The sequence below is a fragment of the Abrus precatorius genome, unplaced genomic scaffold (genome assembly GCF_003935025.1).
Source record: "Abrus precatorius isolate BTA unplaced genomic scaffold, Abrus_2018 Scaffold7, whole genome shotgun sequence".
NCBI lineage: Eukaryota > Viridiplantae > Streptophyta > Magnoliopsida > Fabales > Fabaceae > Abrus > Abrus precatorius.
In genome coordinates this window covers 28418293-28430721 of record NW_020874417.1, presented here as the reverse complement: position 1 = coordinate 28430721, position 12429 = coordinate 28418293, and the positions used below count along the sequence as shown (strand labels likewise).

General features: G+C 32.2%; 2 protein-coding genes across 3 annotated transcripts; both read right to left on the bottom strand.

Annotated features, from left to right (window-relative positions):
• Nucleotides 1–609: 609 nt before the first annotated feature.
• Nucleotides 610–5252, bottom strand: LOC113872758. The gene is made up of 8 exons (XM_027510560.1): nucleotides 4851–5252; nucleotides 4304–4443; nucleotides 4059–4158; nucleotides 3818–3916; nucleotides 2563–2910; nucleotides 1891–1983; nucleotides 1586–1792; nucleotides 610–1185 (listed from the first exon to the last, which is right to left on the bottom strand). Exons 1-8 carry the CDS (start codon nucleotides 5172–5174, stop codon nucleotides 928–930), a joined length of 1569 nt encoding a protein of 522 aa, XP_027366361.1. The 5' UTR covers nucleotides 5175–5252; the 3' UTR covers nucleotides 610–927.
• Nucleotides 5253–6312: 1060 nt separating this feature from the next.
• LOC113872717 lies at nucleotides 6313–11038 on the bottom strand. 2 transcript variants are annotated; one of them, XM_027510482.1, is made up of 5 exons: nucleotides 10364–10950; nucleotides 8086–9327; nucleotides 7932–8002; nucleotides 7763–7849; nucleotides 6496–6682 (listed from the first exon to the last, which is right to left on the bottom strand). In XM_027510482.1, the coding sequence occupies exons 1-5, from the start codon at nucleotides 10802–10804 to the stop codon at nucleotides 6646–6648; spliced, it is 1878 nt and encodes a 625-aa protein (XP_027366283.1). In that variant the 5' UTR covers nucleotides 10805–10950; the 3' UTR covers nucleotides 6496–6645. The 2 variants fall into 2 exon arrangements, with proteins under 2 accessions (XP_027366282.1, XP_027366283.1); XM_027510481.1 differs by lacking the exon at nucleotides 7763–7849 and having other exon boundaries at nucleotides 6313–6677; nucleotides 10364–11038.
• Between the last annotated feature and the right edge of the window lie 1391 nt (nucleotides 11039–12429).

Here is a 12429-nt window from a genome sequence, read left to right as displayed (position 1 = left end):
CATTAAAGTGACTGCAAAGTCTTTTATGTATTTACATATTTACATACAATTCATTGTTTCATTTTTATTCTTTTGGTTTCTTGGACAATATTTGTTATGACATGGAAAAGTTATTTCGTTTTCAGTCCATGGAAAAGTCGTAATAAATTCGCAAAGCATTTGCAGGTTTTTATTTCACACCAAATCAAGATATAAACCAGCTTGCAAATACAAAAGAAAACGTTAAACAAGTCATCCCAAATGCACCTATATAAACCAGAAGAATAATGACAAAAAAAAGAAAGAATAATCTCAAATAAACCTACGCGGAATGTGTAGTAGCATTTTCTAGCAAACGATCTTCCTACTAAGGTTGTTATGGGATTAACTTGAGAAATTTCCCACATTGATCACTACATTACTGGTACAATCTAACCTTACAAAGCACCCACATGAAATCTTATCGCGGGACAACTTGGATTAGTATAATATGTTGCATCATATAATATGACGTTAAACGATAAAATGAAGGCAGCACAAATTGTCTAAATTTAGCTTGAATTTAAATTCATTTAACAACAAATTTTAAAAATGATAATAACAAGTTTAAATAAATATGAATCTCTGTAGAAGAATAACTCTCGATTTTAACTTTATATTGATAGTCTTTGCAAGATCATGTAATGTAAATTATTTGTTCCAGCAAGCAATTGATTAAATTTCTACATTATCCGATCATTTTTTTTATTTTTTCCGCACATAATTAGAAAGTTTTGAAAAATACCTAAACATTGAGAGCACCTTCGTTAACAATTAATAAAAAAAAATGGGGAACCCAATGGTGAAATTAATATGGAACCCGGTTCCCGATACAAGATATCCTATAAACTAATCAAAGAAACAGATCTCCGCGACCACCTCTTCCCAGTTCCAACTCAAAATACAATCTTAAAGACCCGGAATAGATTCAAGATTGTACTTTTCTGAAGATTCACTATCTCTCCTCTCCTGTAATCTTGGTTTTGTCATGCCATCAAGAGCTTGCAGGTATGTGTAAGAAGCAGTCCGATTAGACGGGGGGCTTGGATTGCTAATTCTACTGGCAAGGAATCGGCGTATGAGGCCCCTAAGAAATGGGGCCATGGTCTCCGGCTCATATTCCAAGTAATACATGATCCCTCCCATACAGAGAGAAAACAAGAAAACCTGTACCAGTCGAAAGCATAAAACGAAACAATGTTAAACTCTCAAGAAAAAAGAAAACGTGTATCATAAATATGGTAAGCTGTGAGAAAATAAGATGCAAACAAATGAGCCGGCAAAAAGGCAAGCATACTGCCTCATGACACAGTGGGAGAAATTGTTCTTTGGTCAGTCTAAATTCCTAGTTCTTAAATCCCCTTTAATAAAATTCTCACATCCTCTCTCTGTACAGATAGATATGGGAACGAAAAAAACATCTAGAGGCCTCAACAGTAAAAACTTTCATTTTATAACAAAGGCCAATTGTCAATAGACTTCTGGAAACATATTTTGGGAGCACGCTAGAAAAATAGATCAGAGAAGGGTTTATTATAATTCAGTGCAAAGTAACTTGATGGCATACCTCAGCATTCCTGATATTAGGAAGTAGGTGCCTGTTCACCAAGATATACCATAATGAATCTACTGCTCGGGGAAGAACATATAAAGCTAGCTCACCACGCCTAGCTTTTTTCTCCAATAACACAGATAGGGCAGATATTCCACCAGCTATCCAATATACAAGTTTGTGATCTCTCAAAAAAACTTTTCTATGTAAACATATGACTCCCTGCAAAATCAGAAAGACAACAAAGAGCATTTATTTTACATTTATCTATTATAACTTATAAGTGCAAAATAATCATAATAACAACAACAAACATACACCTGAAAGATTCCAACAAAAGCAGACAAAAAGGTTGTCGAGCGAACAGCGCCTTTAATAGCAAGCCAGAAAGTACGGAAAGGAGCATCAGTGAACTGAAAATACAACCATCCTCATAAGCAAAAAAAAATCTTTAAAAAACCAATGGCAGTTGAAGAAGTCACAGAAATGTCAGCAATAATAGCAGAGGTTGTGGCATTGGGGGACGCAGACAGAAGATAATAGTCAGACAGTTTATTACAGTTCATATTTTATTTGTAGCACAGAAACAACTCAATCTTTGCAAGACTTCAGTACAACATTTATTCAACCTTAAAATCATGCAATGACATTGAATATACAATAAAAATCACATAAATTGATAAAAGAAGATAAAAAAAATAAAGTCAAAATTAAAAGGGAATCATCATAGAATTTTTACCCCCTAAACCCTAGTGAACTAATTCACACTGTGGGAACTGAGGACCTTCAAAAAGGGTATTATAGGAAGTATAGAGATGTGGAGACTGTAAGAAATCATCATTAAGAAACTAGGAATTAGTGTGAAACTTTTAGAAGCCCTTTATTTAATTATTCTCGCATACTAAATTGCATGGAAAGTAAAAATAACAATTTCAAACATGATTTTTCATTATGATATACAAGTAACACAACATAATTTGGTAAGAGAATACCCTCTGTAGGTGCAGAACAACGAAAGGCACAAACGTCAAAGAGAAGTAAAGCGGGAATGTTTTCTTAAACGTTGTTGATGTTGCATTTACTTGGTGAGCTAAACATGAATTTGTTCCTGGATGAATGATAGAACACGGAATAATGGAGGGAAATTCTTCCAACTTAACATAGTCAGATTTTCCTATATGAGATAAGTAGGTATGCAGTGAAGCAACATCAACTGGATGACTTCTACAGCTATCCCTAACAGCCTTGTAGACAGGCTCTGCAACTGGCCCAGTCTTTTGAATGAAGTCTTGGTAGGATTTTGGCAGGCTCTCAGGACGCATTACAAAGGCATACATAACCTGAAATAATTTTTTATTAGATAAAATCATTAGAAGTAATTCCATGTAAAATGACAGTATATGAGATGCTACAGACAATTTTTTTTTACATTTTTAAATGAAATCATAACGTCAAATATTTTACATACATTGAAGAACTCAAAGTATCTCACTAGAAATAATCAAGTTAAAGACACAACTACTAGTTAGTAGTTAGACAAGGTAATTTATACTTTACACTGGGCATGAGGATAGTATATGCACATGATAGGCATAATCAGAGAGCTAGTTAGAGACTCTTCTTTAAAGCTATGTACAAGGTCTGATGACAACAAATTCCCCACCAGGAAAAGAAAAGAAAAGAAAAAAACTAAACCAGGTGTGTGTCAGGTGGGTTAGGCATCTCATGGTGCCTTATAGATAGTGTACAAATTGTATTTCATTTAAACAACAATGTATATCAGTGTAAATGCACACAAGACCTGAGAAGAGCAGATAAATCCCATTCGTAATATACCCCTTTTTAATTCATTCGTACAACAATAAGGTCTCATCTCACTGGGTGGAATCAGTTACACAGGCTTCATTAAAAAAATCCCACATGGTTTATTCATAAAAGAAAATGCTAAATGGTACAAATGTGTTTTCATGAAATGACTTGTGAGGCAAGTAAAAAATATGTTGCATTTTGTTAGTCAGCTATTTTTCATTTTTCTCTCCCTGACTATGATTGGTAGCAACGAATTCATTACAACTTCATACAAAAGCTTTCACACCAAATAGCATTGCTACTGTTCATAAAAATACTTCCCACAAGTTTTATGGCTGTTGTACTCTACTGACATCAATTATCAGACACATAAAGATACAATGGCGATAAGTTAAGAATAAAACCCTAGCACAAAATGTGAGAACAGGGTTTGAATACCTGCGCACAAGCAAGGGCAAACAACAAAGAATCTCCATGTCTCCAATGGCTTCCCCAAAGATGAAACTTGTTCTTAGATTTTGCAGAATTATAAGCACACTGTAAATAAAAGAGTATGTATTAGACAAGCAGATGCAGATCATTTTCAAATGGCTAAAAATGAATTAAGAACACACTGATATATAAGCAAACAGTAAGTCAGATTGGTCAGAAATCATTTTATGGAAGTGCTTTCAAATACCTGGGCTAGCCTAGCCAACAGGTATAAAGCCAGAGTGCGCCTCCGATTTGAATCATTTAATGCGAGAATTGAGAAACCAGCAACTGAACCTGCTAAAATTCTGCTCCATCATCCCCTTAAACAAAGTCATAAATAAGCAACGTGTGCAAACATGAACAGAATAATCAAGCATTTATACATAGCAGAACAAATTTTTTGGAAAAAAAAAAACTTAATGAGAATCTATTAAAAAAAGTGCAACTTACGCATTCAGTGGTGCCTCTTTCTTTCTCAACTTACGCAACAAGCATCTAAGAGCATGATAAGATCCAGTAAAACCACCAAAAAGTAAACCAATTCGGCATGCTTCTTCCCTTACTATTAGATCTTTTTCTGAAACAAGTTGCTGTAAACAAAATATACATACAAATCCTCATATGTTCTCCACTTTGCATTAAAGCAAAAATGTTAACATATACAAAATGGCCAATACTTTGCAACCATGCCACTCAATAACATTAGCTACAAATGAATTGAACTGAACTGGATAACATACCGCAGGATCAATAAAATTAGAATATATAAAAATAAAGAAAATATTTGAAAATCCACTGTAAACTGTTCCAGAATACCGATTTCTGATATCTTATTATTCCGATCTAAACTTGCTCCCACACAGAAAGAGTTAACTGAATTTTAGGAGAAAACGTTTCCGCTAAACATGCAAACCCCAAATCTGACATGTGGACTGAATTTGATTAATAAACACAAGATGAATGGAAAATTGGAGCTCCAATTCGATGAATGATTAACCTTAAGATCAAGGAGAGAGGAGTAGGACTGTTTCCGAACAAGCTTGAAGGCGCGGAGAAGGATGCCAATGCCCACTCTGACGCCATAGGAGAGGAGGAAGGTCTGACAGAGATTGCCAATGGCGTGAGCCACGCAGGACTCGTCGGGACCGTGATCGCAGGGAGGGGAATCGAGGCGGTAGTGCTGATGAGCATGAGCAGCGGCCCGCCGCTGACGGCGCTGGAGCACTTCGATGGCGTCACGGAGGCGCTCCTCCGCCTCGCGAAGGCGGATCTCGGCGTCGGAATTGTCGGCGAGCGGAGGAGAGGGTGCTGCCTTTGCCATGTCAATACGCTCACTCACATTGTTTGGTCTTCCATTCCGATGCAATCAGTTAAAATGTTGGCTTCACACACCTGTTTATGCTTTCTTCGTGATTTTAATTTAAAAGATGTTATATCGATTGATTTAAATTTTTCGGCATCTAAAAGTAATAAATTTTTCATTAAAAAAAGTATTATTGTATAAAATATAATAAAGTTTATTATTTTGAAATATTTTAAATCAGAAAAAAATTATTTTCATTAAATTTATCTAATGATAAAAAAAATACGGTTATGAGAATATTGGTAGTTAGCATTAATTTTAAATATTTTAAAAAGTTATTAAAAATTACATCTTATATATATATATATATATATATATATATATATATATATATATATATAGGAAAGAGTGTAATAACTTTTCATTAGATAATTTTATTTTAAAACCTTAAATTAAAAATTTTAATTATATAAATTATATATGCAAAATTCAATATTTTATTTATATATTAATATAATATATTTTTTTTAAATTTATGAAAATTTGTTCTTTAATAAAATTTAATATAAATTATTTTTGTATTATATAATTATAATTTAAAGTTAGATTAATAAAAATTATTTTTAATAGTTAATTAATATCAACAAAAGTAAGTATGTATATCAGCATAAATTATTTTATTTTTATATAAAATAAACTTTTATGTTTTTATATTTAAAATCAACTTAAAAAATTTAATAAAATTGAAAAGTTCAAGTGAAAACAAGAAAGAAAATGTTAAACGCGTGGCATTTCCTTTCTGTAGGCAACATATGACGGCCAAACTTTGTAATCTTTGTTCACTATATGGGTATGGAAAATGGATAAGATAAAATAATATTGAAGTTATGTACACGCAAAAGAATGTAGACCAATTTCCGATGGTAATTTTAATATTAATTAATATTCGTGATAAGAAAATATTTTAAAACATTTTAAAATTATAGTTTACAGCTTAGATTAGATTAGATAAAACTAATTCTTTTTATATTAAAAATTATAATAATGAATGATATTGATACATTAAAATATGTAATTTTTTAAAAAATTATATATATATATATATATATTAGAATTACCGATAAAATTATATCCAAACAATTCAATATCGTTTACATATACACAAGGCATAGATATCATGAATAAGATCTATTATATCACCTCCAATGCTTCAAAAACGTACCAATTTTCTGTCGCATCACAGACTTACCAATTTTCTGACACTTATAAGATTTCCAGATTTTTTCTTTCTTAATCTTCCTTAAATCTAATGTTTTCTGATACCTCCTTTTCCTAAATATTTGGCGGGCATTCAACCACTTGGAATAATTTTTCCCTGTCTCACATTCAAGGAAGTCTGCAAGCTCATCATAATCGGATAATTCTTGGGGATTTTCAAATATGCAATTAAGGAACATTTCCCCGTTACATGTTTCCTCTTTTTCATCCTCTACTGAGTTATGGGAGGTGATGGAATCCCTTCTGAAAAATATAAGAAAGATGATTCAGACCACAAGAAAATATGAAGACTTGATTGCACTTTTGGTATCCAAATTTTAGTTTATATTCAATTTGGTCTTTCTAATTTTAATTACTCACATTAAATCTCTCCAACTTTTTAATTATTTGAATTGAGTCATTTACCTCAAAATTCCATTAATAATTCACAAAAATATAACAAAGATGTAATATATAATTAATTTATATAAATTTGAAAAAATAAATAAAATAATTAAATTAAAAAAACTTTTATTTATAGTTTATTTTTCTTTATTATTTTTATTTAAATATTTTATAAATTTTTTCTTTATTAATTTATGCAAATCAAAATATCTTTTTATTAACTATTTGATGAAACTTTGAGGTAAAAAACTTAATTTAAATAATTGAGAAACTAAATGGAAGTAATTAAAATTAGGGAGACCAAAATAGTGTAAGAATTTAAAGTGCAATTGAGCCAAGCATGAAGGAGAAATAGCATTAAAATTGAATATTGATCAACTCCAGGTTCCTAACAAATTGAGGAAAGAAGAGTTGCTTGCCACTTCATTTCAGCAAGGCTTATCATTTTCTTAATTGATTCCATTATCTTTTCTGGGGGAGTAGAAAAAGGATCATAGGGAGCTTGAGAGTAAGGAAGGTTTCCTCATTCTAAGGTTACAATGGTACTTAAATATAACCAAACAATGAAGGACCAGTAGCACAAATTAAATGCTAGAAATCCTACTAGAGCTAGTTCCCATTGCTTCGTTGCACAATGCCTGTTACGACATTTGGATGAAAAAACACAAAAAACATAGATATGACATAACAATAATTGATGCAATCTAAACAACACGAGTAGAATCACACTACTACTCTAAACTATATGGTCCATGGACTCCCTCTAACTGACAGTGTATAATTGCTGCAACTCATAAGACTTCAAAAACCTTTTTTTTTGGGTCACTGGGCTCTAATCATGTAACATTTGTCCTACTAGCTTTCATCACTAAGCTATCATTGCAAAGACTAAGACTTCAAAAACTTCAAAACAAACAGCTTACAGCAAAATGAGTCGATCTCAACTGCATAGTCCTATATAGTGGTGTTTTCTTGGGCTTGACAATAAATTGAACACATGATTGCCACTAAAAGCCCCGCATTCAAAGTGGCTTGTGAAGGGTATTTGCAAATTGAGAAAATTTAACAGAAAAACATTATGGAAAGGCATAATGAAATACACACAATCAGTACCTTAAATTACGTGCTCGAATTCTATGAAACTCTGCTGCAACTTTATAGACAGCTCGTTTATCTTCAGCCCCCTGCAACAGTGGCCAATAAGTTAGTATGAAATACAAACTAAATTTAAATTAAGAAATTCGTGAGAACTTAAGGCACAAGTCACCTCTCCACTCTTATCAGATGGAATTTCAGATGAGCAAGATCGCAACAACAGATCCCTCAATGACCCTAAAGTAACTAAATCTCCCTCTTTAAAAACAAAAAGATACATCAGTGCCATAATTACAGATATACACCCCTTTGCTAACAAATCAAGTCCATTGCTAAAACTCAAAGATAGCAAGCCTATAAAGTGCACAAGCATTGACTTGGAGAGTCCATAATTTGATTGCTGACTTTTTATTGCATCAAACAAGAAAGTCTGAACTGGTAAACAGCACTTAAATTGTTGAAAATGGTCAACAATGCTGATCAAGAAATCATATTTTCCATGGATAGAAGCACCTCCCATGGTTTTCAGACAGCTTGAATCACCACTGTTATTTAGATACTTAATTGCTTGTAGCAATGAAACACTCATCAACTTCAATATGGAGGAAAGAAGATAAATATCTTGGGCACTAGTAGTTCCCTTTATATTATATAATGCATCGCCAGTGGCATCTTGAGAGAATGCTCCACGGATTATACAATCTAAGATTGAGATAGTCACATCCCTGCCTGAATCAACAAATATGCACTGCCTCCCTTTCATAAATGCAATGTACTCAGCCAAAAGGTCAGCTTTTGCTTTGGAGGACATTTTGCATCGATAGGAGTCCCACAAATTATCTAATTTTGATAAGACTTGATTTAATCTATTACTTGTCTCTTGCTGGATATAAGATTCAAAAGTTGGATTACCTCTCTCAAGTGGGTATGAATCACAGGCACACTTCAATTCAATGCAAAAACCATCTATTTGCAAATTAGACACATGCATAGAGTACAAGATAACAGATTTTTGAAATGCCATTAGATAGCAGTCTATATCTGGAGCCAAAATCTCTGAAGATAAGCCAGAACTAACAGCTCCAGAAACCATTGAAATTATGTGTGCCTGTAACATCTTTGGTGCAGAAAGCACAACAGGGTCAAGCAGCAATACCATGGAGGGTGCAAGGCTAAGTTCAGGAAATCTAAAATCCTTCTCACAATGTAAAAAAGCTGTACTAAAGAAATCCTCAAATGCTTTCTCATTAGAAATTGACAGGATGAAATGGATTGATATCATCTCCAGGACACTGGCAATATCACAATGGTTGGAATGGCATGCAAAAAGTTTTTCATAGATGGGGGATACTGAATCAGCAATCATAAGATATCTTCTCAAAGATTGATGTCTTAAAAGTTCATCTGCAAATACCTGCAATAACATTTTCAAATTTAGAAGGACAGAAGTCCAGTAAGATTCCCATACATATTTTTATATGGCAGGTGTATAAAATGCATAAAATTATACATAATAGCATAAAATAGAAAATTAGATGACTACACATGTGTAAATGTTTTTTTGATAAGGCTAACAATAATTAATACTAAAGGGCAAGCCTTGTCACAACAGTAAAGTTGTTAACTTGTGACCTGGAACCAAGAGGTTGAAATCCTGGAAACCACCTCTATACTTGCAGGGGTAAAAGCTGAACATATCTACCCTCCCCAAACCCAAACCTCAGCAGGTAGAAGCCACATGCACTAGGCAATCCTTTTTGTAACGATCATTAATACCACTATCATGCAGATGCATTGTCCAATGAGATTGAAAGTAAAAATTCCAATGAGCTGACGAAACAAAACTAACTACTTTTTTCATTTCCTCATCCGCTGATTTATCTCCATTTCATTTTATTTCCAGAAACTAGAAGATTTTGCCATCAAATTAAAAGCAGAATCTCATTTCAATATTACATCTCTGTTTAAGGAGGTTAGGCAGCAGATAATATAGAATGCCAGGGTGGAACGGACATACAAGAAAAGACAATAGTAGGAACATCTGCATTGCATCTGAGAGAAGATGAAAGAAAGTTGTCTAAGGCACCAGGCTAATTTGTTCATGTAAGAGGAAGAATAGAAGACCAGTAATGATTTCAGTGAGAAACGTGAATTAAACGGTAGATGCAAATCTTACAAGAAACCGCTAAAGAAGAGTTAACTCTAAATAGCTTCGGTGAAAATTTGGTTTTCACACAGTATAACACCATTGTTTGATCCATGTAACAGTCTATGCTAAATCTACAACAGAAATCTTCTAGATTTAAAACCTAAATATACAAAACTTCTCGCCTGTAAATAAGGGTTCAAACCAAAAGCTAAATCCTAATTATGTACCAAATTTCATAAATAACAACAACATTAAGCAATTAATCGGAAATAAAAAGTAATTGCCACAACACTAAACCTACCTCTAGCAGCGCGCATAGAAACGGACGGCAAGAGTCAGAAAGCTCCAATTCAACATCGGAGAGAAAGTTCCGAAAGCGCAAGCCATGGCTTTCGTTGACATCAAGCGAAAGGAATGTGTTCAAGATGGAAAGGACGGAGCGGCACTTGAGAATGAAGATTTTCTGGTCGGAGGGAAGGAGTGTCAGAACAAGAAGAGAGCAACGCAGAATGAGAGAAAGATCTTCAACAATTGGCCACAACCGTGAATGCGGAGGCGGAAGAGAGAGAGTTTGAGGGTCATGGTGGTGGCGCCGAGGCAAAGCAGAGAAAAATTGGTGGAAGGTGGAGCGGAGTTGTTCGAAGAGGGTTTCCCAGAGAGTGCGAGGGTCTTTGTCTATGAGAATTGGAGCTTCAGCGGTGGCGTTGGAGAGTGATTGGTATAATTTTCTAGTGTCGTCCATTGGGGTTAGGGTTCCATCGCCGGTGGTGAATCGCTCGCTGGGTCTGTCCCTGAGCGCGGGAAACAGAATCACACTCCAGCAGCTTTTGTGCCTTCGAAATTTTGAAGTGTAGTTCTTTCGGGCATAAAATACACACAATTTTGTAGTTTTGATAGACGAAGAAAGATAAAGGGTATGTTATGGCTCTCATAAATATTATTAAAAATGTTGTCGAAAGAACATCAAATGTAGGGTCTGATTGATATGAGCAAATTCTCCAGTATATCTTTCCAACGAAATTGGATTCTGGATTAAAATTTGGATATAGGGTTGGCATAGATATATGTTTTCTTTTTAGAAATTATATACACTTTTTTAAAATGAATTTTAACAACTGTCCTTTATATGTTATTCTTTTTTGTTTTATTTATACAAAATAATTAATTTATTAACATTTATAAAAATTATTATTATTATTATATGTCATAAATTTTACTGTATTTTAGAATAATTCACAATATTAAATAATTAAATTAGTGTGTTACATTAAATTAAATAAATGAACAAATTCATTTACATAAATAAATAATAAGAATTGTATTAACATAAATATCATGATGAATGAGAATATAAAAAATTAATAACTAATACCTTTAAAAATGAATTTTAATTTCTTATAATTTTGATAGAAATTATTATTGCTTCTATAAATAAAAATAAAAAAGAGAGATTAAAAAATAAACGTATAAAAAAATTATATTAATATACTTAACCTACTTTTAATTTAAAATTTACAATGATAACACAAAAATATTTTTATAAATTTATTAACTAATATATTTAAAATATTTATTAAACAAAGTTAGTATTTTCATCTTCTAATTTTAGATTAAGTTTTGACCTTGACTTTTTTTTTTTTTTTTAAGTTTAATTTTTTTTCTATATTCATCATTTTTGTTAGTTATGTTGCATAACGTGAATCCAAAATGACATAAAGGTTATTAACTAGTCTGAACTCTTTAATTGAAAGACAATCTTCACATATTAATACTAGTTGTTTGAGAAACATTTAAGAAAGAAAAATTGTCATTAGACTAAAGAAAAATTAAGAGATTGAGAAAAAAATTTGTTCGTGAAACAAAAATTTTAGTAAAGTAAGAAAAATTTTATTACAAAAGATTAAAAATTTGAAGTGAAAGTGAACATTAATAAAGTACGTTTTTATTTCTAAAATAAATTTGTTGTGTGTGTAGGGAATAACATTTTTTCACAAGAGCAAATTTTGTGGTATTAGACTTATACAACATTATTGAATATTTGAAAGATTTTATCTTTTTAAAGTTTTAGATTTATTTTGCTATTAACTTTTTTAAGTCACATGGATGGATAAATTATGCATAAAAATTCACCATGGAAACAAGTTTAAAAAGTCACCAAATACTAAATATGTTGAAGGTGAGACATATGTATGAGACTATGAAGAAAATTTCTACAGTTATTTTGAGTGTCTAGATGAAATACTATTTGGATTGAAGAAATTAAAATATGATAAAAGATCTATAAAGATAATTAAAGTGTTCAAGTGTTATGAAAAAGTAAAATTGTATGTAGTAAAGTAATTTCACAAGTTAAGATATTTAATGAGG